This window comes from Callorhinus ursinus, unplaced genomic scaffold (genome assembly GCF_003265705.2).
Source record: "Callorhinus ursinus isolate GAN/ISIS: 27379988/994484 unplaced genomic scaffold, GSC_fseal_2.0 scaffold26, whole genome shotgun sequence".
In the NCBI taxonomy this organism is placed as follows: domain Eukaryota; kingdom Metazoa; phylum Chordata; class Mammalia; order Carnivora; family Otariidae; genus Callorhinus; species Callorhinus ursinus.
In genome coordinates, this window is record NW_027397088.1 from 471,894 (window position 1) to 495,163 (window position 23,270).

Genomic DNA, 23,270 nt, shown 5'->3' on the forward strand with positions numbered 1-23,270 from the left:
ACCTGTAATTATTCATGTGTTCACTTTTGAGAAAAACAGCCCCTGACAACTGGGAATTGGCCTGATTCTAACAGCTTGGCCATGGTGCTCAGGTTGAACATAATCTCACAGAACACCAATGTCAGACAAGGCTACTGTGACTGTCATGAAGACAAAGTTCATAATCTTCTCTAAGCACAAAGATAAGGTCACTCTGCAAACATCATAAATATTAAACAGCCCCCTCTCCACTAAAATGGTGGCTTTTTTTGACCAGCTACACTTTTAGCCATGTTTCATTCCTCTCTCCTTCTATATGAGATTAAGATGTGCAATTGTAATTGCCCTCACTTTCTGATAGCACCCAACCCAGAACAATTTCGCTTCCCTGAACCTTCCCCCCAAATCACCTAGCACAAACCCTAGTCCTGTCATTCCTAACTTCTTCTAGTGAGATAACCTTCGCAGAATTAGTATACCCAGTTGCTTGACTATGGGTGTGTTCCTGGTGGTCTTTGGCTGGAGGGCATTGACACTTTTAGTCTTATTCTCTACTGCATCCTGAAATTTTAGCAGAGGGGCTGATAAAGGATGTTCATCCTGAAAGTCCAGTATTTTGCTTAGCACATAGCTGCTTTAATAAAGATCACTTATCCAAGCTTCAGTGGCAGCTACAAAGACTAGTTATTACGGTCAGTGGCATAAAGTTGAAGAGCTGTATTAGCTTTGAGGAAATCTCCTCCAAGACAGCTGGTGTCCTCTGCCCTTCCTGGTCCATATTGAGAATTGGAACATGGATAAGCTATCTTTACTTCCCAAACCATGAATAGGAGGATCTGACCCCAGTAATTGTGGAGCTGAAACCTGGGGGGAGGGGTTCTGAATACCTGAGGTGGTGGCCTGATACCTTGGGCTGTCTACCTCTTGAACTGTACAAAATAAACTTATATTTTGCTTTAAGACTACCTTTGGTTTCTGTTACAACTGAACTTAAAAGCTGATAAACTGGGTCATAGTAGGTACTTAATATTTAGTGTTTCCATGCTCATGGTTTACCACCTATATTGTAAAACACTCAGATATGCATTAGACATTTCTGTCCCTAGTTTTAATATGAATACCAAGCCTGTATACCCACCTATTTTCTCTCTCCTACCAGAGATCTTAAAAGGCAGCTCAAACTCAGTAATTCCAAACAAATTCCTAGCATTCTGTTTTCTCCCTTTCTTTTTAAATGGTAGTTATGTAAGCCAGAACTACCCTGATAAACCTAAAATACTTTCATTTTGATCTCTTTTCAAATACCTACTTTTCTCCTGTTCCACTACCCAGTCTATACCATCATAACCCACCTGGACTACTTAAGTTACCTTTGAAGGCACTTCCAAACCTGGTCAGCTCCATACAGAGTCAATCTTGTTGAAAACAAATCTAATCCGTATCAACCTGCCTAAGATCCTTCAAAGGCTTTGGTATTAAGAAAAAGACCCAAATCTTTATGTTCTGCAAGGCCCTGAGTGGTTTCGCTCTTCTTCCTTCTGCCTTGTCTCCTATTCTTCCCATCTCTTAGCAAACACCTTTGCTTGGACTTTGCTCTTCCACCTCAGGCCTCCTGCTTCTCTGTCAGAGCTTGTCTCAGATGTCACCTTCCTAGTCTCCCTTTATTACAGACTCCCTTTTCATTGTCTCACTTTTGACAGGTGTGACCTTACACATATTCGTGATTTTTTTGATAAACATATCTCCCCTGTAGATTTAAATTCATTGGTTTTAGTTCTGTTATTTCTAGTGTCTAATATATTGTCAGGCCCGCAGTCAAATCTACAAATATTTGTTGAAAGGCCGTTTTAGCCATTACAACTCTAAAAACATCAAACCTACAAAGATGGGTAGAATATTAAAAAATTACTCCATGGATAGTTGGCCTTTCCTTTCTCCTCTAAAACCTTACCCTTGAACGTCATGCAGCCTGGTGTGTTTTATGCTTATAGGTTAATGGGACCTCGCTTGTTCCTTCGGACTGAAAGAAACTCAAGCTTTTCCCTTCTCCATCACCACTGTGTATGAACAAATGGAAGAATAAAGTGACTACAAGAAGAACAGCCTTATCTGCACCTCCAGAGATGACTGGAACACAGGGATTGAAGAAAATGCTTGTTTCCACTGCATTTATTACTAATATAAAAAAATGTTAAAAAGAAAAAAAAAATTCATTCTCAGTTCTCCAACGGCTCTCATCCTTCCATCTTGCCCACACAACTCCTGACCCATTTCCTCAGGGCCAGTTCAAAACCGAACCTGTTCACTGCCGTTTTCACAGAAAACAACCAGTGCCAGGGATGTAGGGAAGAAGCTTAGATGAGGGCGACAGTACTGTCCAGGTTCCACCCAAAGGTAGGCCGGGTGGAGATTCACAGAATTCAGACGAAAGGGCTGGTCGCCTCACAATGACGTACTCTAACTAAAGTGGGCTGGAGAGCAAATAGGGTAGCCCGTCAGAGGCTTCAGAGGACATCTCATGGGCTTGTGTCAAACCCAGAAAAACTGACACCAGGAGAATGGGGAGACCAGGGAGGCAGTCTTGTGGAAAGTTTCACATTTCTCCCATGTTGGGAGGTGTGGAAAGTCTAGAGGGCACCAAGAGCCTCACTCATTTTGGCAGAAAAACTTACTCTAGTGTTGGGAAGTCACAAAGATGCCACGGACACTGAGAAAGGCTACGTACGAGGGGATACACAGTTTCACAAAGCACAGTGATCACAGACCAGAGCGGTGGGGATCATGCTACTGACGTAGAAACTACAAAATCCAAAAGCAGGGAGAGTGGCCTTTCAGGGAGTAACTCTGCACCAGTCATCCATACTTGACCCCAGGTCAACCTGGTGAGTTTCACAGAGCAACTGGCAACTTTGGGGGTAGGGGCTGTCACATAAAAAGGACTTAAAACAAGCAGCTAGAAGAAGGGAATGGTAGGAAACTGCTCCAGGGCTCTCAGGAATCGAGGGCAGTACTGGGGGCTGGGTGGACAGATGCACAAGAAACAGCACCAAAGAGGTTTCCTGTTCAGCAGTCAGTTGGCGAGGGGGAAGAGGATCCAGGAGGCAGTTGAAGGGAGCAAAGATGGGGTCCTGAAGGCGAGTCTCTGGAGGCTGGATCAGAAGAAAGCCCACACACTGGGTATCAATGATGAAACACAGCTCTGGACCCCAAATTGGGGAGGTGGCGGATGGGGGTGGGTGTCACTGACTGAGGGTGGTGGGTGGAACAGCCTCACAGTAGCCATCACAGGGCCACAGGGAAACATATGGCCGCTAGGTCAGAGGGCTCCTTCCAGCCTCGATGGGAAGGCACAGTCTCACAGAGGCGGTCCATTGACGCCTGGGTGGTAGAAGGCACAGAGGTCCTCATATCGACAGTGGCCCTTTTTGGCAAAGTGTCGGCAGACAGGGCGGTTGGATTTGTCTGTAAACAAGTGAAAATTGGTATATTTAAAATATAAGAAAGGAAACACGTAACAAAAAGCAGAGATAGAGAGGGCAGTCAGATTTTCTACTCCCTACCATTTCCAGACATTTTAGAATGGTAGACTCACAGGCATTCTGGGAGTGATGGGTATTAAATGTGTATAGGCATTAAAAAATGGACCTCACCTTCCACAACTTGGGGGCCATCCTTGGGCGGGCAGGTATTTTTGATAAGAGACCAACTTTTGAGCCTTCGAGGATTTCTCTGCTCTTTGTGAAAGCCTCCCCTGGAAGGACCCCCATGGCCTGGTCCAGGAAAAGGAGGTTCAGTATTGGCCCCCCACCAACCACGACCATATGGGCCACACCTGGGGCCTAGACCTCCCCGAATTGGGCCTCTGCCCCGGGGAGGAGGTGGGAGACTCAGCAGTGGTGGAATCATTGGTCCCCTTGATCCTGGAGGACCTCTGTGAAGAGCTGGAGAGAAGGAGAGAGACAGACAGACATGGAAAGGTGATCAGTGGCCAGTTTAATCCGGATAAGGAAGCCCTGTGTTTTTGTTTTTTTACTTTTTATTGAAGTACAATATACATACAGAAAAATACACCAGTTTTAAGTGTACAACTCAATTACCGTCAAAGTAAACACACCTGTGTTTTTACCACCCAGGTGAAAGGATAGAGCCTTCTTAGCACTCGCCAATTCCTCCCCCCTCTTTGTGCCCCTCCTACCCCACTATTCCACCCTCCTCCCCAAAGGTAACCACTATCCTGACTTCTAGCACCATAGGTTAGTTTTTGCCTGTTTTTGAACTTCGCATAAATGGAATCATACAGTCTGCATTCTTTTCTGTCTGGCTCCTTTCGCTCAACATCGTGTTTGTGAGATTCATCCAGGTTGCCTGTAGCAGGAGTTCGTTCATTTTCATTGCAGTGTAGTATCCCATTGCATGCACACACAACAACTTATTTATCCATTCTACTGATGGTGGACATGTGGGTGGATTCCAGTTTGGGGCTATAACGAAAAATGCTGCTATGAACATTTTTATACATGTCTTTGTTACACATATGTATGCATTTCTGTTGAGTATAAACGTAGTAGAGGTATTGTTGGGTCCTAGGGTATATGTATGCTAAAGTTTAATGAAGTCAAACTTTTTTAAAGTGGCTGTACCAATTTACACTCCCACCGGCAACTGTTCCATAGCTTTGACAACACTTAGTATTGTCAATTTTTTTCATTTTTGCCATTCTGGAGAGGTTTTTTTTTTTTTTAAATTGGGGAACATGTAACGTTAAATTTGTACATGTAATATAACGTAAAATCTGTTTTGTTTTTTTTTTAAAGCAAACTTTACGCCCAACGTGGGGCTCGACCTCACAACCCTGAGATCAAGAGTGGCATGCTCTACCGACTGAGCCAGCCAGGTGCCAAAGATTTGCCATCTTAACTATTTTTAAATGCATGTTTTAGTAGTGTGAAGTAAATTCTCATTGTTGTGTAACAGATCTTTAGAACTTTTCCATCTTGCAAAACTGCAACTCTATAGCTACTAAACAACTCCCCTTTTCCCCCTCCACCCAGCTCCTAGTAACCACCATTCTACTTTGCTTCTATGAATTTGACTACTTTAAGTACCTCCTAAGTGGAATTATACATTTGCCTTTTTTTGATTGGCTTGTTTCATTTAGCAAGATGGCTTGAAGGTTCGCCCATGCTGTAGCATGTGACAAGATTCCGTTCCTTTTGGGGGTTGTATAATACTCCGTTGTATGAATATATATTTTGTTTATTCATCTGTCAATGAACATCTGGGTTGATTCCAGCTCTTAGCTATTGTAAATAGTGCTGTTATGAACACGAGTGTGCAAATATCTCTTCAAGATCCTGCTTTCCATTCTTTTGGATATATACCCAGAAGTGGGAATGCTGGATCACGTGGTAGTTCTATTTCTAATTTTTTTTGAGGAAACTCCGTAGTGTTTTCTATAGAATCGCTCCATTTTACAATCTCACCAACATGCACAAGGGTCTTAAGTGTTGTGTTTTCATCTTGCAATTATTTAACAACTAAAGATACTGAGTTTTGTTCACATGTTCTTGATCATTTAGAGCTCAGTTTTTGAGAGAGTTCTGATACTTTGCCCATTTTTCTAACAGGTTGTCTAAAAGAGTCCTGTGTATATCCTAGATACGAGCTGTTTATTGGTTCTATTTATTTCAACTATTTTCTACTCTATGACTTCCAATTAATTTCTTAATGGTGTCATTTGATTAATAAAAGTTTAATGTAGTTCAGTTTATCAATCTTTATAATGTTTCTTGTCTGTTTAGGAACTCCTATCTCCTCCAAGACCATGAAAATATTTTCCTTTACCTTTAACACTTAGATCTACAGTTCACTGAGTTGATGTTTACATACAATATGAATAGGAGGTCAGAATTCATCCCCCCCCATGAATATCCAATTAATCCAGCATCATTTACTGAAATGACCACTATTTCAGTTCCATCTTCATCATAAATGAGGTGTCTACGTATGTGCAGGCCTGTTACTGGACTTTTTGTACCGGGCTATTGACTTTTAGGTCTGTTCTTGTGCCAATACCACACCATAACTATTATAGTTCTAAATGGTGATATTCAGGGTAAGTCCTCCTACTTCAAGATTGTATTTGCAATGTCTCAGCCTGATCCTTTGCATTTCCGTGTAATAACATAGAATGCTTATTTCCATTATAGGGACTGTAACTGGAAATGCATTGAATCTATAGATCAATTTGGGAATAAGTGACATTTTTACAACATTGAGCTTTCCAATCTGTGAATATACAACATCTCTCCATTCATTTCTGTACAGAATCCCTGATCTTTTGGTTTTAAGTCCTCCTGGGTTTTAGCCATTCCGTTGCTCCCTTCTCCAGGACCTAATCAAAGAATCAGAGCCCCCTCATCCTCACCTGACTTGGGGTCACCAGGCTTTCCATTGGCCATGGGGGGAGGGCCCAGAAGGCTGGGTGGTCCTAAGAGTAGATATGAAAGTATAGTCATCAGAATGGACTAACGTACCGATGATCCTATGTTTTTCTACTACTCATTTCTTAATTCAATCAGTAAAGCCTGATACATTCTCAGCAGTGTTAACAAGTTCTCAGGCAAATCTCCCTGCTCTTTCTTCAAAAAAGCGATTCGTTTGGGGGAAAAAAAAAAAAAGATAATGCGGGAAGGGTATCTTTCTCTTTCCCTTACATAGTTGCTACCCAAAACATCCCAGGTGATTCCAGAAGTAATCCAATCCCTCTCTTTAACTGTTGGCCAATCAGAACGATCCCCCCCGCCCCAGAGTAGTTTAGAGAAGGCAGCACTTCTACCTTCCCTGTGCAAGTCTGGTAACAAAGTGTTATCCTAGTCATCGCAATCTGCAACCTCTCTAGGGCCCCCTCTCCCTTGCCGTTCTGCGACTGCGCACACGAGCTTTTTATCCTCTCCTCCCCTGCCTTCTTCAGAAAGGTTAGAGGCCGGACCGAAGTTGAGGGGTCAAGGAAGAGAACTCGCTCAGGGTTCCACACCGGACAGCCTCCTATCCCCGCCCCAGCGCTTGCGCCCTTCCTCCTTCCGTTAGAGCCCCCTCCCCCGCACCTTTTCCAGACCTTAACCCCTCGCCTCGACCAGCTGACAGGCATGTGCACACCCCTCCCGGGCTCCTCACCGATGGGACTCCCATCCTCCTCGTCTCCAATCTCCTCCCGCTCTGGCAGCGGGGGCTGCTGCGGTGGCGGCGGCTGCTGCTGATTCTGCTTCTTTCGTTTCGGCATCGTGGTTGCGGCAATGGCTGCAGCGGGATTTGGAGGGCAGTGAGGAAGGGGCACGCTGGGATTCTATTTCCGCTTCCGGGAGGTGGATGGAGAGGCTGAGGCTCCCGCCATTTCACTTCCGGAAGGCTCCGAGGCGCTTTTGTGCGGCTCATTCTCTCATAAAACGTCTCCCTCGGTCTCTGCCAGGCATAGAGGCAGTCTCAAGCCTTCTTTTTGTTGCGTTCCTATAAATGCCTTGAAAAATTCCTCTCTTCGCCCCTCGCTGAAAAAAATCCCACAACCGGCTCCTCATTGTGTGCCATAGAGTCGATAGGCTCTCGGGCCAGAGGACCTGAGAGAGTTGTCGCCCCTTAAGATCGCCACATCCGGTTCCCGGTTACTATGGTAACGGCTGCAGGCACAACTTCATGCCCTCTGACCTCTCTCCAAAAATCCTTGTCCCACCTGGGTTTCCTTCCTCGCCTGCGCGTGCCCCTATGATCTGTAAACCTGCTCTTTATCGCTCCCACAAGGAATTTGGGTCCCAGGACTCTTCAGACCGCTACCCGCCCCCCAAGACGTCTGACCCCGCCCCCAGCGTAGACGAGCAACTGGACTTCATTCCCGGGACGCGCAGTCCCGTCTTTCCATTAAGGTCAAGCCCGGGGTAGGGGTGGGTAGAGTAGGTTCAGCGCATCCACGCTCCTCTTTCTCCCAGGTGGTAGGACCCGCCCTCCGCTCCACCGCCCCCTCCAGGTGAGTGGTAGCTTCCCTCCCAGCGCGCAAGGTAGCGGTGACACACGTCCCCCCTCCTCCGAACGCGAGTTGGTAGCGTCCGTGACGAAGTTAGCTTGATCCTCCCACGCGCGCCTCCTTCCTCGCCGCCGCTGCGCCCTCTCGGTGCCACTGACTCTCACGTGCGGGTAGCCCACCCCGCATCCTCGTCTGGCCTCGCTCGCATAAGGAAGTGGCCGTATTTCCTTCGCCTTCACCCAGGCAACGGGGGGCAAATCGGCCAGGCCCGCCCGCTGACGTCACCTCATAGCCCCGCCCCCTCTAGGGTCCCAGGCCCTGGCGGCGGGGGTTGCCCGGGGGGGTGGGGGGGAGTCAGTTGAGGCGGCGGGAGCTCGGCGGAGGGTGGGCCAGGTGACTGGTCCAGGCCATGCCGAGAAAGAAGCCCTTCAGCGTGAAGCAAAAGAAGAAGCAGTTGCAGGACAAGCGGGAGCGGAAGCGAGGTCAGTGCGGTAGTGAGGGGAGGGGGCGGGGCTCGGGCTCCCGCACCTCTGGAAGGAGGGGTGTGCCCGCCGCATCCCCGCGGGGCGTGGGAGTGGGTGTTGGCAGCGCGCCGAAGATCGCGATTCTCTCTCACCCCAGTCTCCCTGGAAGGGGTGGGAAAGGATGGAGAATTGGGGGAGGGGAATCCCTCCAGCTCGAACGGGGCGCCATCCCCGCAGGTCCCTGGAGGAGGAATGACTCCCCCCCACGCACATCCGGTAGGGTCTTGGGCAGGATGGTGGAAGGATCGGGCCTCAAAAGAAGTGGGGTGGTGTGAGGGGAAGTCACACAGACCGGGGAAGGGGTCTTACGGCCCCTTAGAGCCGTCCCGTAGTGGCGTCACCGCCTCCTCCCCGCAGGGCTCCAAGATGGGCTGCGATCCAGTTCCAACAGCCGCAGCGGGAGCAGGGAGCGGCGGGAGGAGCAGACCGACACCTCGGACGGGGAATCTGTGACCCATCATATCCGCAGGCTCAACCAGCAGCCTTCCCAGGGGCTGGGTCCTCGAAGCTATGACCCAAATCGGTGAGAGCAGGCAGGGGGCGCTGGCTGGGGCATCCCCGCCTACCCGGAAGCGAGAGTGTTGGGGGGAAAAGCTGGCTGCTGCTGGTGGAGGAGGTGGGACTGGTATGCCGAGTCTCCGCAGGCAGCTGGCTCACCGGAGCGGGCCACAATCCTTCCTTCCGGAGGGGCTGGAGAGAGTTCCTGGCTTTTAAAAGGGCGAGGTTTAGGGGAAGGCCGAATGTTGGGGGAGAGGTACTTGAGGGAGAGTCGACTGAGAGGAGACTTGAACAACTCTGGAGAGAAAGCTCTACGAGGTTGTCTGCCCAGGAGGGGAGTTTGTGGCCACGGGATTGCAAGAGATGCCGTGGTCCCTGTCCCATTAGATACCGGCTGCATTTTGAGCGAGATAGCCGGGAGGAGGTGGAAAGGAGAAAGAGGGCAGCCCGCGAGCAAGTGCTACAGCCGGTCAGTGCTGAGCTGCTGGAGCTGGACATCCGGGAGGTCTATCAGCCTGGCTCAGGTGAGAGCTCAACAGCTGGATGTTTGGGAGAGGCAATGGGCTGGGGGAAGGAGGTTGGAAGAGGAAGAGCTGACTGTGAGGGGTGAGAGGTCTGGGATCCACTCTTGAGCCCTGAAACTATTCTCAGACTTACTTGGTCTTTTTCTTAACTTCCCAGTCCTGGACTTTCCCCGACGTCCTCCTTGGAGCTATGAGATGTCCAAAGAGCAGCTAATGAGCCAGGAGGAACGGAGCTTCCAGGAGTATCTTGGGAAGATTCATGGGTCTTACACCTCTGAGAAACTCAGCTACTTTGAGCATAATCTGGAGGTGAGAATGGAGTAGGGACAGGAGTCTGGCATAGTGACCCTTGGTCAAATTGGTCTGGGGTCAGTCAGGAGAGGAATTCTGGCCTTAGGTACTCTTCCACTGATCTTGCCTTTTCAGACATGGCGGCAGCTGTGGCGTGTGTTGGAGATGTCTGACATTGTCTTGCTTATCACTGATACCCGACATCCAGTGAGTACTGGGGGTGAGGGTGACAAGGGGGATGGGGGAGGAGGATTCTTGTGGGGTAAAGGGCAGAGGCAGGAGTTGGGAGATGGAGAGGTATCTTTCTTTTCTAGTCTTCTCTACCTCGTAGTGATGTCTGCAGTCAGGAACTCAATACTTTATTCATCAGTGTCGCAGCTTGTCACTCCTGCTCTGGTTAACAGACGCTCTTCTTTACTTCCTTTGGTGAAAAACTGTGTATCCCGTTTTCATTCCACCATAACTAGGCCAGTAGAAAGTTCTAGTGTGGTGCTTCAGGGGATTCTGTGAAGGCAACTGAGGGCTTCCCCCGCCCCACCACATCAGCCTTATGTGGAAGGCTAGGATAGTGGTTAAGGCTCTAAACTTGGCTGCTGGACAACCCTTGTGTTAACCTGGCTCTACCACTCCATTGCTGTCCTCTAGTGGGAGAAAGGGAGGTCTGTGGGGACATTTAGGTTGGAAGTCCTTAACGGCACGTATACATACACTTCTACACACACAGACGGATGTGTGTGCTCATATGCACTCACACAGCCACACATGCTCATCACAAACCTGCAGACACGTACATGTGCGTACATGCACGTATATACGTGTAGATAGTTGTGTGCACACAAAAACAGGTATTAAGTTTTATCCTGACCCCAACCTTTACACTAGTATACTAGGTATCACTGTTTTCTTGTCTTGTTTTTGGCTCATTTCTATCCCTAATCAGGACCTGTAAGAAGTCCCCCCAAGACAAATGTACAGGTATTGCTTACTGCTGCTTTATTTTTCTAGTTCGGTTTTGCTGATTTACCCTTTTGCCCCAGAATCTGCTAACCACCAGTCTTGTCTCTGAGTGGTGCCTGGTGAGTGGGGAGCTGGAGGCAGAGAACTCTGGGTTGACCTCTCATTGCTCTCTCCTCTCACCAACCCTATCCCAGGTTGTGAATTTCCCACCAGCACTTTACGAGTATGTGACTGGAGAACTTGGATTGGCCTTGATCTTGGTCCTGAACAAGGTGGATCTAGCCCCACCGGCTCTTGTGGTTGCCTGGAAGCATTATTTTCACCAACACTATCCCCAGCTCCACATAGTCCTTTTTACCTCTTTCCCTCGGGACCCCCGCACCCCACAGGATCCTAGTAGCGGTGAGTGGGCAATGAGGAAGGCAGCATGGGAGAGGTGGGGTGGCAGGGGACAACAGGGAGAACAGAGAGCCTTGTTGACAAAGGAGTCCTGATCTTGGGCCTAAGGGTGGTGGGTGAGGTGGGATGCATAAGCCCATGCACTAACACTTGTGCCCTCTGATCCCAGTGTTGAAGAAGAGTCGGAGGCGGGGGAGAGGATGGACTCGGGCCCTGGGGCCGGAGCAGTTGCTGAGAGCCTGTGAAGCCATCACTGCAGGGAAAGGTATACACTCTTAAGAGGGGAGCTGTGGAAGGATATGGGGGCGACCCAGGGCCTGGAGTCATTTTGCTTACCTTCCCTGAAGTTAGTCCTTTCTATTACGGAGGTAGGTGAGCAGCCAGGGGGAGGGATAGAAGAGGGAGCAAACTGACTTGGCGGCAACAAAGGCAGCAGGTAGGCAGGAGCCCCAGTGGTCTGTTGTCTTCAGTCTTCCCAGTATTTTTCTGAAACTCAAAAACTGACATGATTTCTAGGTGGGGTCAAGTGAAGGCTAGGGACGATCTGTCATGTAGGTTGGCACTCTCCAACTCCAGAGGGTGCCAGTTAGGTCAGCTGTGCCGTGCGTAGTCTGTGCAATCATCTGTGGTGGCCCTGGGGAGAACCTTCCTCAGCTTCTCCTTCCCTGACAGTGGACTTGAGCAGCTGGCGGGAGAAGATTGCCCGAGATGTGGCAGGGGCCACGTGGGGAAACGGCTCTGGGGAGGAGGATGAAGAAGAGGATGGACCTGCCGTCCTGGTGGAGCAGCAGACTGACTCAGCGATGGAGCCCACCGGCCCGACCCGGGAACGCTACAAAGATGGGGTGGTGACCATTGGCTGTGTGGGTAAGGAAGTGGTGGCCCATGCATGGCGGCCTCCTCTGAAGTACAGAGTTTCAGAAAAGGAAGGTGTCGGCAATAGTGGAAAGATCCTGGCACCCTTGAGTTAAATTCAGGCTTTTCTTAGCTCTTACTGTTATTTACCCACTCTGAGTCTTAGTTATTTTGATTTTTAGAATGAAGATGCTGACACACAATTAGAAGAACGGATGTGAGGAATGAAGAGACTAGCATAGGGATAGCCTAATGATGACTGACAAATAGTGTTAATAGTAATGATCACAATTGTTACAATTTAATATTTACATGGTGCTTACCAGGTACCAGGCGTTGTTCTAAATGACATCCATCTTAACTGTTCCATGGTATTCGTCAGTTTGTAGTAGAGAAATCACTAAGTCCTAGCAGGAGCTTAGTTAGCATTAGTATCTTTCTGAGACTTACCCTTTAAGTCTGTCATCAAGGAGAATCTTCCCTGAATTAAGAGCCTTGTCTCTGCTCTTGGTGGGGAAGAAAGGAATGTATGATTCGGGCCCAGGGCCTCTTTCCTTTGTTGGTGGCAGAGGTAAGAAGCGACTTGGGCAAAGTTGTGGCATCTTGAGGTGATAGGGGAATCAAATTAAGGGGAGTAGAGTAGTTAGTTGGACTCCTTGGAAACGCTCCTGACTTAGTCTCCTTTTTGTCCTGGGAACAACCTACCTGACTGCTGACGGATGGCACCCTTTCCAGTCCTTTCCTCCTGCTTCTCCCTGGCAAGGGTGGGAGGTGGGGTGTCCACTCCTTTAAGCATCTACAGTAACTTCTCTGTGTTCACAGTTATGTAAGGGAGAGCATTTTCTGTGGCACAGGCAGTGCTGAGCTTAGATTTACTAATAGTTTTCGGCAAATATTTACTAAGTGCCAGGAGGTGTTCCAGGAGCACATTATGCTGTCATGAAAGTGGCAGGAAAGTCCCTACTATCACAGAGCTTATTGCCTTGGAAGTGAATTGATTCATGATTTGAAATCATATTATTTAGCGGCAACGAAAGGGAGCAGAGAGTGACGCAGAGAGGGGGATTCTCATGGAAAGCCCCCTCTGAGAAAACCTGGGATGTTGAGAGGAAGTAGCCATTTGGAGATAGGGGAAAAGGGCCTTCCAGGCCAAGGGATCAGTAAATGAAAAGATCTTGATGTGGGAGTGAGCTTGGTGATTATGGGACAAGCCAGAGTGTCAGAGCATTGGGAGATGGGAGCCATGGGAATAAGTAAGGCGGAGGAGAGGCGCACGACTTGGGAGTTCATGGTCTGTGAAAGGGGCTGGCTGTAGAGCTGGGTCGTGGTATCTCAGTTGGGTGAGAAGGGAAGTGAGGACAAGAGTCCAGTATGGAATAGTGAAGATTTATTGGAACTGAGGAACAGAGTAAGTGAGCTGGAACGATAGGATATCAGGGCAGAGAGTGGTGCTTGCAGTTGAGATTTTGGAGGTGTGAATTGACCAGATCCAGGGTATGACCACGGTAGTGGGTAGTTGGAAATGACTTTTGGCAGATAGATGCTGGCACCGAGAGGCCAAGGTGCTAAACAGGCCACCTGTGCAGATACCAAAGTCACCCAGAGTGATGGAGGGGCTCCTGAAGAGAGTGACAGTGAGCCTCAGAGTTTTCAGTCTTCTCCGTGGAGAAGTTTCGATGATTATGAGCTGCATGTCTCACTTGTTTTGGGCATTTAGTGTACTGCAGGCAGTGAACCACACAGTCATCTTTAATCCTGACCACTTTGAGCTTGAAGGTATCTGCACTTGTAAAATGAGGAACCAGAGGCTCAGAAAATGAATTGCTTTGAGGTTACAAAACTGATAAGTGGAGAGGCCAGGATTCAGCCCTGGTGGCCCAGAGTCTGATTTGAAATTTGCACGGTTATATTGCTTCCTTAATTTCTGTGCTTTACTTCCCTTTTTATCTATGGCTACAGCACTGCATCCTGCCTGTCGCAGAGTAGGGAACTGTCCGATGTTAGTTTTTCTTGCCTTCCTTAGGTTTCCCCAATGTGGGCAAGTCTTCTCTGATCAACGGGCTGGTGGGCAGGAAGGTTGTGAGTGTCTCCAGAACTCCCGGCCACACCAGATATTTTCAGACCTACTTTCTCACCCCCTCTGTGAAGCTCTGTGACTGCCCTGGCCTCATATTCCCATCCCTTCTGCCCAGGCAGTTACAGGTATGCAGGCGGGGTGGGGGGGAGGTGGGCAGGAAGGGAGAGGAGGCAGGAGGTCAGGAACAGACCGAGCATTTTGTTTCCCCTCAGGTTCTGGCAGGGATCTACCCCATTGCCCAAATCCAGGAGCCATACACTGCCGTGGGCTACCTGGCCACTCGAATCCCTGTGCAGGTCCTGCTCCACCTGCGCCACCCAGAGGCCAAGGATCCCTCAGCGGAACACCCCTGGTGTGCCTGGGACATCTGTGAAGGTGGGCTCCATGTCCCTGGTTTCTCCTCCCCTTACCCTGAACCCTGCCATATCTCCTCACCTCTCCTCAGAGCTTCTGCCATTGATGAAGCACCTGGCTACTCATGCCTGGATTTCTGTCGTGGGGCCTGCAAGATCAGTGGCCTGGGATGTTCTGGAGAAAACTGGAAGGGCTGTGTTATGGGAATGGGGTGGTGGTGGTGACTGGGCCCAGTTAATGGCTTCCCTCTGCACTATTCTCTTCTCTCTCTCCAGCCTGGGCAGAGAAGCGTGGTTATAAGACAGCTAAGGCAGCGCGGAACGATGTGTACAGAGCAGCCAATAGCCTCCTACGGCTGGCAGTGGACGGGCGCCTCAGCCTGTGTTTTCATCCCCCGGGCTACAGTGAGCAGAAAGGTCAGACAGCCAGTGTTCTTGTGCTGTACTGTAGGCAGAAGGGTGTGGGCTTTGTGGCCACACAGAACAAGGGTCAGGCCTGGGTTCTGTACCTGTCGGCCCGCCCTGTGTTCCTAAGCGTCTTTGAGACAGTTTCCTGATCTGCAAAGGCAGGGTGGGAGTTGCCCCCTGGCCAGGCGGCGGTGCAGAGCTCGTGTAGGCGGAGCTGCTGTTCAGTGCCCGGCACCTGGGAGTCTGAATGAATGAACGGGCGGATGCTGGCAGCTGCAAGACCAATTGTCACTTCTTAGTCTTTGCCTCTTCCCCACCTTTCTTTGGCTGTAGTTCTTTGCTTAAAACTTTCCTTTATTGTTTTCGTTCCCCAGGCACCTGGGAGTCCCATCCGGAGACCACAGAGCTGGTGGTTTTGCAGGGCAGGGTGGGGCCAGCAGGTGACGAGGAGGAGGAGGAAGAAGAAGAGCTGAGCAGCTCCTGTGAGGAGGAGGGAGAGGAGGACCGGGATGCGGACGAGGAGGGGGAAGGGGATGAGGACACCCCAACTTCAGCTCCAGGGTCCGGCCTGGCTGCCCGAAACCCTTACGCCCTACTGGGAGAGGACGAGTGCTGAGTCCCTGCCCTGCTCCACCTGCTCCCCCCAGCGTCTCTGCTTCTGGACTGACCTGGGGGTACCTCCCCTCTGCTGCCCCAGTTGTGAATAAAGATTGTCTGCTTTGTAGCCCCTTCCCCGAATGGACTGAGGTGAGAGCGGCTGTTTTAGCCACCAGCTGCAGGAGGCCTCTCTCCTCTCCTCCTTTCTTTCCCCTCTTGGGGAAGGAAGAGTTCTCTTAGGGGTTAATTCACTGGGTTGTAAGGCCCTGAAGTCCACTGTCTCTGCTCACTCTCCCACTCTGCACCGTATGAATCCCATTATCAACATGGGGAGGGGAAGTCACTTGAGGCTTTGAGGCCTGGTCTGAATCCAACCCTCTTTCGGAGTTTGTGCCATTCCTTCTCTCTTGTATGCCCCCCTGCTGCTAGACCTGGGTCTACTAAGGTCTACTAGTAAGGAGCTTTTTGGAGCAGAAGTGATAAGAGGTGGGACAAGCTGATGTCTCCGTGTGAGCTTTTTATAGGATTTATTCAAATTCAACAAATACTTATCAGGGACCGACCGTGTGTCTGGATCTCTGCTAAGCACTGAGCATATAAAGATGCGCAGACAGGGCCTGACCTAAATGTGCATGCAGCCTGGCCATGATTAAGACCCCGTTCTCAGGCACCCAAGTTTTTGGATTAAGAAGGGTGTGTGATATTCTCCAAATCTTTGGGGCTCATACACTATAATTTTAGGACTTCCTGTTGATAGAAATTTTTAGTTAAGACAACGTTTGTGGAAATGGTGATTAAATGTGTACAAGTAGCATCTTAATTACTGGCAAACAACTAGTGTGCACATTTATGATTTAAGCAGACCAGCCCCTTAAGTACAGTGTTAAGCTTTATTATTTAAAGGCCCACATGCACTAAAGGTCTATGAGATTCATAGGAGAGGGCACAGAGCCAGTGGTTTGTTTTTTGTTGTTTTTTTTTGTTTTTGTTTTTAAAGATTTTATTTATTTATTTGACAGACAAACACAGCGAGAGAGGGAACACCAGCAGGCAGAGTGGGAGAGGGAGAAGCAGGCTTCCCGCCGAGCAGGGAGCCCAATGTGGGGCTTGATCCCAGGACCCTGGGATCATGACCTGAGCCGAAGGCAGACGCTTAACGACAGAGCCACCCAGGCGCCCCGAGCCGGTGTTTTGAATCCCAGTTAGCCTGGTTTGGGGACGGAACAGAGATAATCAGTGCAGGGTCTGAGCTAGAACTCAGCAGGTGGCCAAAGCTATCTTATGGAGCCCTGTGTATCTCAGCAGCAGTCAGTTATCTTGTGAGTCAGGGCATCTGAAGACTTTCTGTACTTCTTTGTTAAGCAGGCAGCTAGACTCCTAGACTTAATTATTGGAGGTAAGAGGGAAAATGGGATTTGTTTTGTTGGTTGCCACAGTGTTGTGTGAGTTAAGTGGTAGCAAAAAGTGTTTTCAACAGGTTGACAAACCTATACTGTTAGGTGCAGGGGTGAGGAGAAGATGGAGTACCAGATTCCTTCTCTTCCCTGTAAAGCATCCCCTGCAGGATCTGGGTCCCTGGGCAATTTTCTGTAATGCCAGTAGAAACCTGGTCAATCCAGAAGTGAAGGAAACAAAGTATATTTAGGAGAGGCTGACATGTTTGGCTTTTGAGTCCTGGTCACATTTTCCCAAGCTCACCGTCTGCTGGTCCCAGTGAAAACATAAGTCCTGGAATTTCTAGTCCAGTGCAAAGATAAAATACCATCAGCATGTGAATGTGCTTGAAGGTTACTCAAAATGTGTGGTAAAAGAAAAAGTCCCAGTTAGAGAAAAGCCCACCTATCTCCCGTCTTGGGCTCTTGAGCCTCGAGGCTGACTCTTCTGGTGGAAGAAAGGAGCTAAGGCTCAGCTTCCTCTGAGGGTTCATGATGTTTAGGGAAGCAGCGGATTTATCTGCTTCTAGAGGTAGGGACATTGGAGTGTTCTCAAGAAATGGAGGAAAAGGAGAAAATCAGAAATCCACCTGTCCCCTCCCCACCTCCTCTGCAATGCTGCCTCTCTCCACTTTTATCTCTTTGGTGTGTCATGAATTTTACCAGGGCTATTGAGAGAGTCTGGGTGTGGGGATGAAAAGGTGAGACCTGGAGCTGAAGGGGAAGCTGAAGAGTGGGGATTTTTTTTTTTTTTAAGATTTTACTATTTATTTTTTTTTATTTTTCTTTTCTTTATTTTTTTTTGCTTGTTTGTCAGGGAGAGAGAGTGAGAGAGAGAGAGATATCACAAGGAAGGGGAGCGGCAGGCAGAGGGAGAAGCAGGCTCCTGCTGAGCAAGGAGCCCAATGTGGGATTTGATCCCAGGACCCTGGGATCATGACCTGCGCTGAAGACAGATGTTTAACTGACTGAGCCACCCAGGTGCCCCAAGAGGGGGGATTTTTATGCTGAACACCTAGAAGGAGGTAACATCCCCCACGGGCTATACTGTAAATGATTCTTCCCAGGCACCTGTCAGTGACTCACTCACTGTAGCAAAGAAAGACTGGGAAAAGAACTATCTTAGCATCAAACAGATTTCAGAGAAGGACAAATAATACCCCAATACCAGTACCTGGGGCTGAGAGTTGAAACTAAAAGGGACAAAGGAAACCAGGGGTCCAATCTCCCTTCCATGCTGAAATATCCAAGACCCCTGTCCTCACATTCCTTGGCCTACATCACATCTACTATGAGGATACTTGACCATGGAGGTCTGGGGCCCTGGCAGTTCCCATGGCTTCTGGCCAGTGTCTCTGTCTCTCTCAGAGTTTATTTATTTATTTATTTATGCAGTCTCTACACCCAATGTCGGGCTTGAACTCATGACCCTGAGATCAAGAGCCACATGCTCTCCCGACTAAGCCAGCCAGGCACTTCTCTGGTGAGTCTATTGATGGAGAGAACTCAGTGCTTCTTTCATTCATACTGGCATTCTATTTAGACACTGAGGAACTTCCTTCCAAGCGTCCCTTTTTTCAGACTGAGTTTTTTTTTTTTTTAAGATTTTATTTATTTGAGACTTATAGAGAAGAGAGAGCACCAGTGGGTTGGGGGTGGTAGGAGCAGACAGAGAGAGAGGGAGAAGCAGACTCCTCACTGAGCAGGGAGCCCGACGAGGGGCTCAATCCCAGAATCCTGGGATCATGATCTCAGCCAAAGGCAGATGCGTAACTAACTGAGCCACCCAGGCACCACGTCAGACTGAGTTCTAATCCTGCTTCTGGGACAATGTGCAGTCTCGGGTTGTTCAATTATCTGGGCCTCTGTTTCTTAATTTCTTATGATCACTGATACAATCAACAAAAGTTGGTTGAAAACAATATGTGCCAGGCATGCTGAGTTTTCTGGAACAAAGAAATTGAATAAGGCATAGACTGTACCCTCAAGGACTAAAACAGCTAGATACTAATAATACAATGATTCTATAGCACTATGTAAATTAATTACATGTGTCCATTGAACTTCATAACTAAGCTGGCTAGAACTATAATCACCCCAAGAATTCATTCACCCACTGAACATTTGTTGAGCAATCATTATCTGCCAGTTGCTGCTAAGTGGTAAGTGATGTAGAAGTGGTCCTTTGTGGGGGCGCTTGGGTGGCTCAGTTGTTAAGCGTCTGCCTTCGGCTCAGGTCATAATCCCAGGGTCCTGGGATCGAGCCCCACATTGGGCTCCCTGCTCCGCGGGAAGCCTGCTTCTCCCTCTCCCACTCCCCCTGCTTGTGTTCCTTCTCTTGCTGTGTCTCTCTGTCAAAAAAATAAAATAAAAAAAAAAAAGTGGTCCTTGGTGGGACTCACAGTTTATTGGAGAATGGAAACAAATAGACAATTACAAAAAAAGTATAATAAATGCTGTGAGAAGGGTCATACAGGATCCCATGGGTTAGTGGTGGCTCCATGGGGGTGGGGGGTGTCTTGGATGCTTATCAGGAAGAAGTGGTGGACAGGGCTGGAAGCTGTGTTTGTATAGCAAGTTATGTAAGACTGTGAAAAAAAATCAGTAGTCTATGGTAAATAATTGCTATGAAAATACTCAACAGGGGCAGCTAAACTAGTCTTGGTAAGTCAAAAGAAGCCTAGAGGAACAGAGGTCCAAGCCGAGGCCTGAAGACTGATTAGGAGTTAGCCAGGCATTGAGAGGGCAAGAGCATTCCAAAGGGGACAGCCAAGGTTAAGGAACAAACACATGACAAACTGGGAAGACCAATGTATTCAGTGTGACTTAGGAGCTTATGGTACAAGGGAGAGGTGGGGGAAGGTGAAGCAGGAGAGGGAGGCTTGGGCCTTGTCAGCCATGCTGAAGATGGAGGCTTTATCCAGAGGAATAGTGAAGAACTTTAAGCCTAAGAACAAGGAGAGATTTGTGACCTAGATCACTTTGCAGTATAGAGACTGGTTTGGAAAGGGGAGAGAGATCCAAGGCTTTTGCAGTGATCCCAGGGGGAAGAGAATGGAAACTGGAATTAAGGCAGTGGCTGATGGAAAGAAGAGAAGTAGTTTTATGGGGTGCTTAGGAGGTAAAGTTAATGTCTGGGGAATCGTTTTGCTGTGTGGAGGAGGGAGAGAGACAAGTCAAGATTGTGTACCCTGTTTCTGACTTGACAACTGGGTGGGTGGCACCATTTTCTGCGACAGTGGAGCTTGGAGGAAGGGGGGTCATGGCTGCACACAGATTTGGGTGGCATCAACACACAGCGGGAGGAGAGTAATGGAGATAGCCCTCAGAAAATGTGTAGCATTAAAGGAGAAGAGAGCTAAGGAAGAAAATAAAGAACATACACCAAAGGGAAGGCAGGGCAAGAGAAGCCAGCTGACAGGGTGAGACCGGGAAAGTGTGGTGCGGTGGAAGCCCAGGTAGGAAGGCGAAGTGTGAGATGCGCCTGGGGAGTGATGACACCAAGAATGAGGAGTGGCCACTGGATTTGGCAGCAAGGAGCCTTGATGGTATTGGTGGGAGCAGTTCGATTGGACGGGTGAGATCAGAAGCCCCAGATGTCAGATGATAGAGGAATAATTTGGAGGAAGGAAATGGAGGCAGTGGAGGAAAGGATACAATTCTCAATAAATTGGGCCGTATTTGCAAGGGAAGAAAAATGGAGGGAGCAGAGTATATAGAATTGAGGAAACTTTTTTTTTTTGGTAAAGTTTTGAGTGTTTTAATATGCTGTTAAGAAGAAGGATCAAGTGAGGCAGAAAAGTTGGAAATGCGGGAAAGTAGGAATTAGAATGGGACAAGCCCTGGAGAGCAGAAGCTGGTGGTACTGAAAGTTCCGGTGCGGAGTACCCTCCTGCAGGAGCCGAGTGGCTGCTGTCTTAATAGAAGGAAACAGCACTGACATTCAGCTGGTCTGCACTGGTACGGCTCAACCAGTTAGAACACTTCTGTACCAGTTAGTACGTAGTATAAGTAAGTGCAATAAGCGGTAAACATAATTAATAAAATAAATTTGATATGAACTCCTCGATTCAAGCTAATTAAGAGCTTGCAACAGCTATTGGTTAAAGGGTTTGCAGCGGCATCTAAGACGCTTAGCAGCGTCCTCTGCCGGTGTGGCAGCACCACTGCAGGCGGAGAGTGGCTTTGTACATATATGAAGCACTCTTAAAATTGCCTGTTTAAATTATCTTTGAAGTACGGAGTTGCTACTGCTTCTAAATAGTTAGCTTCTATTTTTATTTTATTGCTAGCACATTGTCATTCTTGTGCCATTAAGTTGCAGTGTTTTAATATTTACAAACTCAAGAATTTTTAATAAAATATTAAAACCAAACTTGGGTAAAGAGAACAAAGTTTGGATATGTTTCTTAATGTGTCTTTTGAAATATCAAAGTGAAAATCACTTGATGCCTGAGGAGAACAAAAAAAATAATATTAATGGGATGCATCCTGGAATATGTAAAAATTACTGTGTGAAAATTAGAATAATATGAACATTCTTTCCAACTTAATTTTTTTTAAATTTCTTAAAAAGATTTTTTAATTACTCATTTGACAGAGAGAGCACAAACAGGGGGAAGGGTTGGAGAGAGAGGGAGAAGCAGACTGCCTGCTGAGCAGGGTGTCAGACTCTGGGCTCGATCCCAGGACCCCAGTGTCATTACCTGAGCTGAGGGCAGGTGCTTAACCCACTGAGCCACCCAGTTTTATTTTGAAAACTAACATACAGAAAAACAGAAAAAAGAGATGATAAACACCCAAACACTAAATACAAGGATTCAGCAACAGCTCTTTCTGCTGACAGGTCCTGTCCCCATGCTTTAATAAAATCACCTTTTTTTGCGCCAAAATACATACATACCTACATACATACATACAAGGATTCAACAAATCTTAATATTTTGCCATATTAACCTTATTTGTCTGTATCTTTTCATCTCTTTGTATAGTTATCTTTCTTTTCCTGAACTATTTGAAAGCAACTTACAGACACCATCACCATTCATCCCTAAATCTTCGGTATATATCTTACACAACCACAATGGAATTATATGATGAATTAATAATTTCTACTATCATCTAACATTAATCCATATTCAAACTTTCCCAATTTAAATGTCTTTTATAGCATTAATTAAAAAAACCCACCAGGATCCAGTCAAGTTCCATACTTGTACCTTCTATCTCTACACTGAAGAATTTTAATCAAGAAAGAATACTGTACTTAGTCAAATGCTTTTTCTGCCTCTATTGAGAGGATCATATGGCTCTTGTCCTTTCTTTTATTTATGTAGTGTATCACATTGATTGATTTGCAGTTGTTGAATCACCCTTGCAGCCCAGGAATAAATCCCACTTGGTCCTGGTGAATAATACTGTTGGATCCTATTGGCTAATATTTTGGAGAGAATTTTTGCATCCATGTTCATCAGGGATATTGGTCTGTAATTCTCCTTTTCGGTGGGGTCTTTGTCTGGTTTGGGGATCAAGGTAATGCTGGCCTCATAGAAAGAGTTTGGAAGTTTTCCTTCCATTTCTAGTTTTTGAAACAGCTTCAGAAGAATAGGTATTAATTCTTTAAATGTTTGGTAGAATTTCCCCGGGAAGCCATCTGGCCCTGGGCTCTTGTTTGTTGAAGATTTTTGATTACTGCCTCGATTTCTTTGGTGGTTATGGGTCTCTTCAGGTTTTCTGTTTCTTCATGGTGGTTCAGTTTGGGTAGTTTATATGTCTTAGGAATGCATCCATTGCTTCCAGATTGCCTAATTTGTTGGGATATAATTGCTCATAATATGTTCTTATAATTGTTTGTATTTCTTCGGTGTTGGTTGTGATTTCCTCTCTTTCATTTATGATTTTATTTATTTGGTCCTTTCTCTTTTCTTTTTGATAAGTCTGGCTAGAGGTTTATTGATCTCATTAATTCTCTCGAAGAACCAGCTCCTAGTTTCATTGATTTGTTGTACTGTTTTTTTTTTAATTTCTATATCATTGATTTCTGCTCTAATCTTTATTATTTATCTTTTACTCCTGGATTTAGGCTTTATTTGCTGTTCTTTCTCCATCTTCTTTAGGTATAAGGTTAGGTTGTTATTTGAAACTTTTCTTGTTTCTTGAGAAAGGCCTGTATTGCTATATACTTCCCTTTTAGGACCACCTTTGCTGCATCCCAAAGTTTTTTTTTAAGGTTTTATTTATTTATTTGACAGAGAGAGAGAGCACAAGTAGGCAGAGCAGTAGGCAGAGGGAGAGGGAGGAGCAGGGTCCTCATTGAGCAGAGAGCCTGATGCGGGGCTTGACCCCAGGACCCTGGGATCAT

General features: G+C 47.4%; 2 protein-coding genes across 4 annotated transcripts; one reads left to right on the plus strand and one right to left on the minus strand.

The window, feature by feature from the left end:
- Positions 1-2,120: 2,120 nt before the first annotated feature.
- On the minus strand, positions 2,121-8,347 carry PRR3 (proline rich 3). Of its 3 annotated transcripts, XM_025890858.2 has the most exons (5): positions 7,156-8,347; positions 6,407-6,469; positions 4,278-4,460; positions 3,630-3,920; positions 2,121-3,441 (listed from the first exon to the last, which is right to left on the minus strand). In XM_025890858.2, the coding sequence occupies exons 1-5, from the start codon at positions 7,259-7,261 to the stop codon at positions 3,335-3,337; spliced, it is 750 nt and encodes a 249-aa protein (XP_025746643.1). In that variant the 5' UTR covers positions 7,262-8,347; the 3' UTR covers positions 2,121-3,334. The 3 variants fall into 3 exon arrangements, with proteins under 3 accessions (XP_025746643.1, XP_025746644.1, XP_073733598.1); XM_025890859.2 differs by lacking the exon at positions 4,278-4,460 and having other exon boundaries at positions 7,156-7,336; XM_073877497.1 differs by lacking the exons at positions 4,278-4,460; positions 6,407-6,469.
- Positions 8,339-15,603, plus strand: GNL1 (G protein nucleolar 1 (putative)). Its single transcript, XM_025890856.2, has 12 exons — positions 8,339-8,475; positions 8,875-9,040; positions 9,403-9,539; positions 9,697-9,848; positions 9,966-10,037; positions 10,982-11,189; positions 11,356-11,451; positions 11,859-12,053; positions 14,065-14,243; positions 14,331-14,493; positions 14,748-14,888; positions 15,254-15,603. The coding sequence occupies exons 1-12, from the start codon at positions 8,403-8,405 to the stop codon at positions 15,493-15,495; spliced, it is 1,824 nt and encodes a 607-aa protein (XP_025746641.1). The 5' UTR covers positions 8,339-8,402; the 3' UTR covers positions 15,496-15,603.
- The last annotated feature ends 7,667 nt before the right edge of the window (positions 15,604-23,270 follow it).

Coding starts and splice junctions, on each gene's coding strand:
- PRR3 (XM_025890858.2), bottom strand. CDS start 7,261: ATGCCGAAACGAAAGAAGCAGAATCAGCAGCAGCCGCCGCCACCGCAG. Junction 4,461..6,406: donor GCCTGGTGACCCCAAGTCAG/GTGAGGATGAGG, acceptor TTTTCGTTATAG/CCCCAAACTGGAATCCACCC. Junction 3,921..4,277: donor GACAGAAAAGAATGCAGACT/GTATGATTCCAT, acceptor CCTTCTCTCCAG/CTCTTCACAGAGGTCCTCCA.
- GNL1 (XM_025890856.2), top strand. CDS start 8,403: ATGCCGAGAAAGAAGCCCTTCAGCGTGAAGCAAAAGAAGAAGCAGTTG. Junction 9,041..9,402: donor CGAAGCTATGACCCAAATCG/GTGAGAGCAGGC, acceptor CTGTCCCATTAG/ATACCGGCTGCATTTTGAGC. Junction 11,190..11,355: donor CCCACAGGATCCTAGTAGCG/GTGAGTGGGCAA, acceptor CTCTGATCCCAG/TGTTGAAGAAGAGTCGGAGG.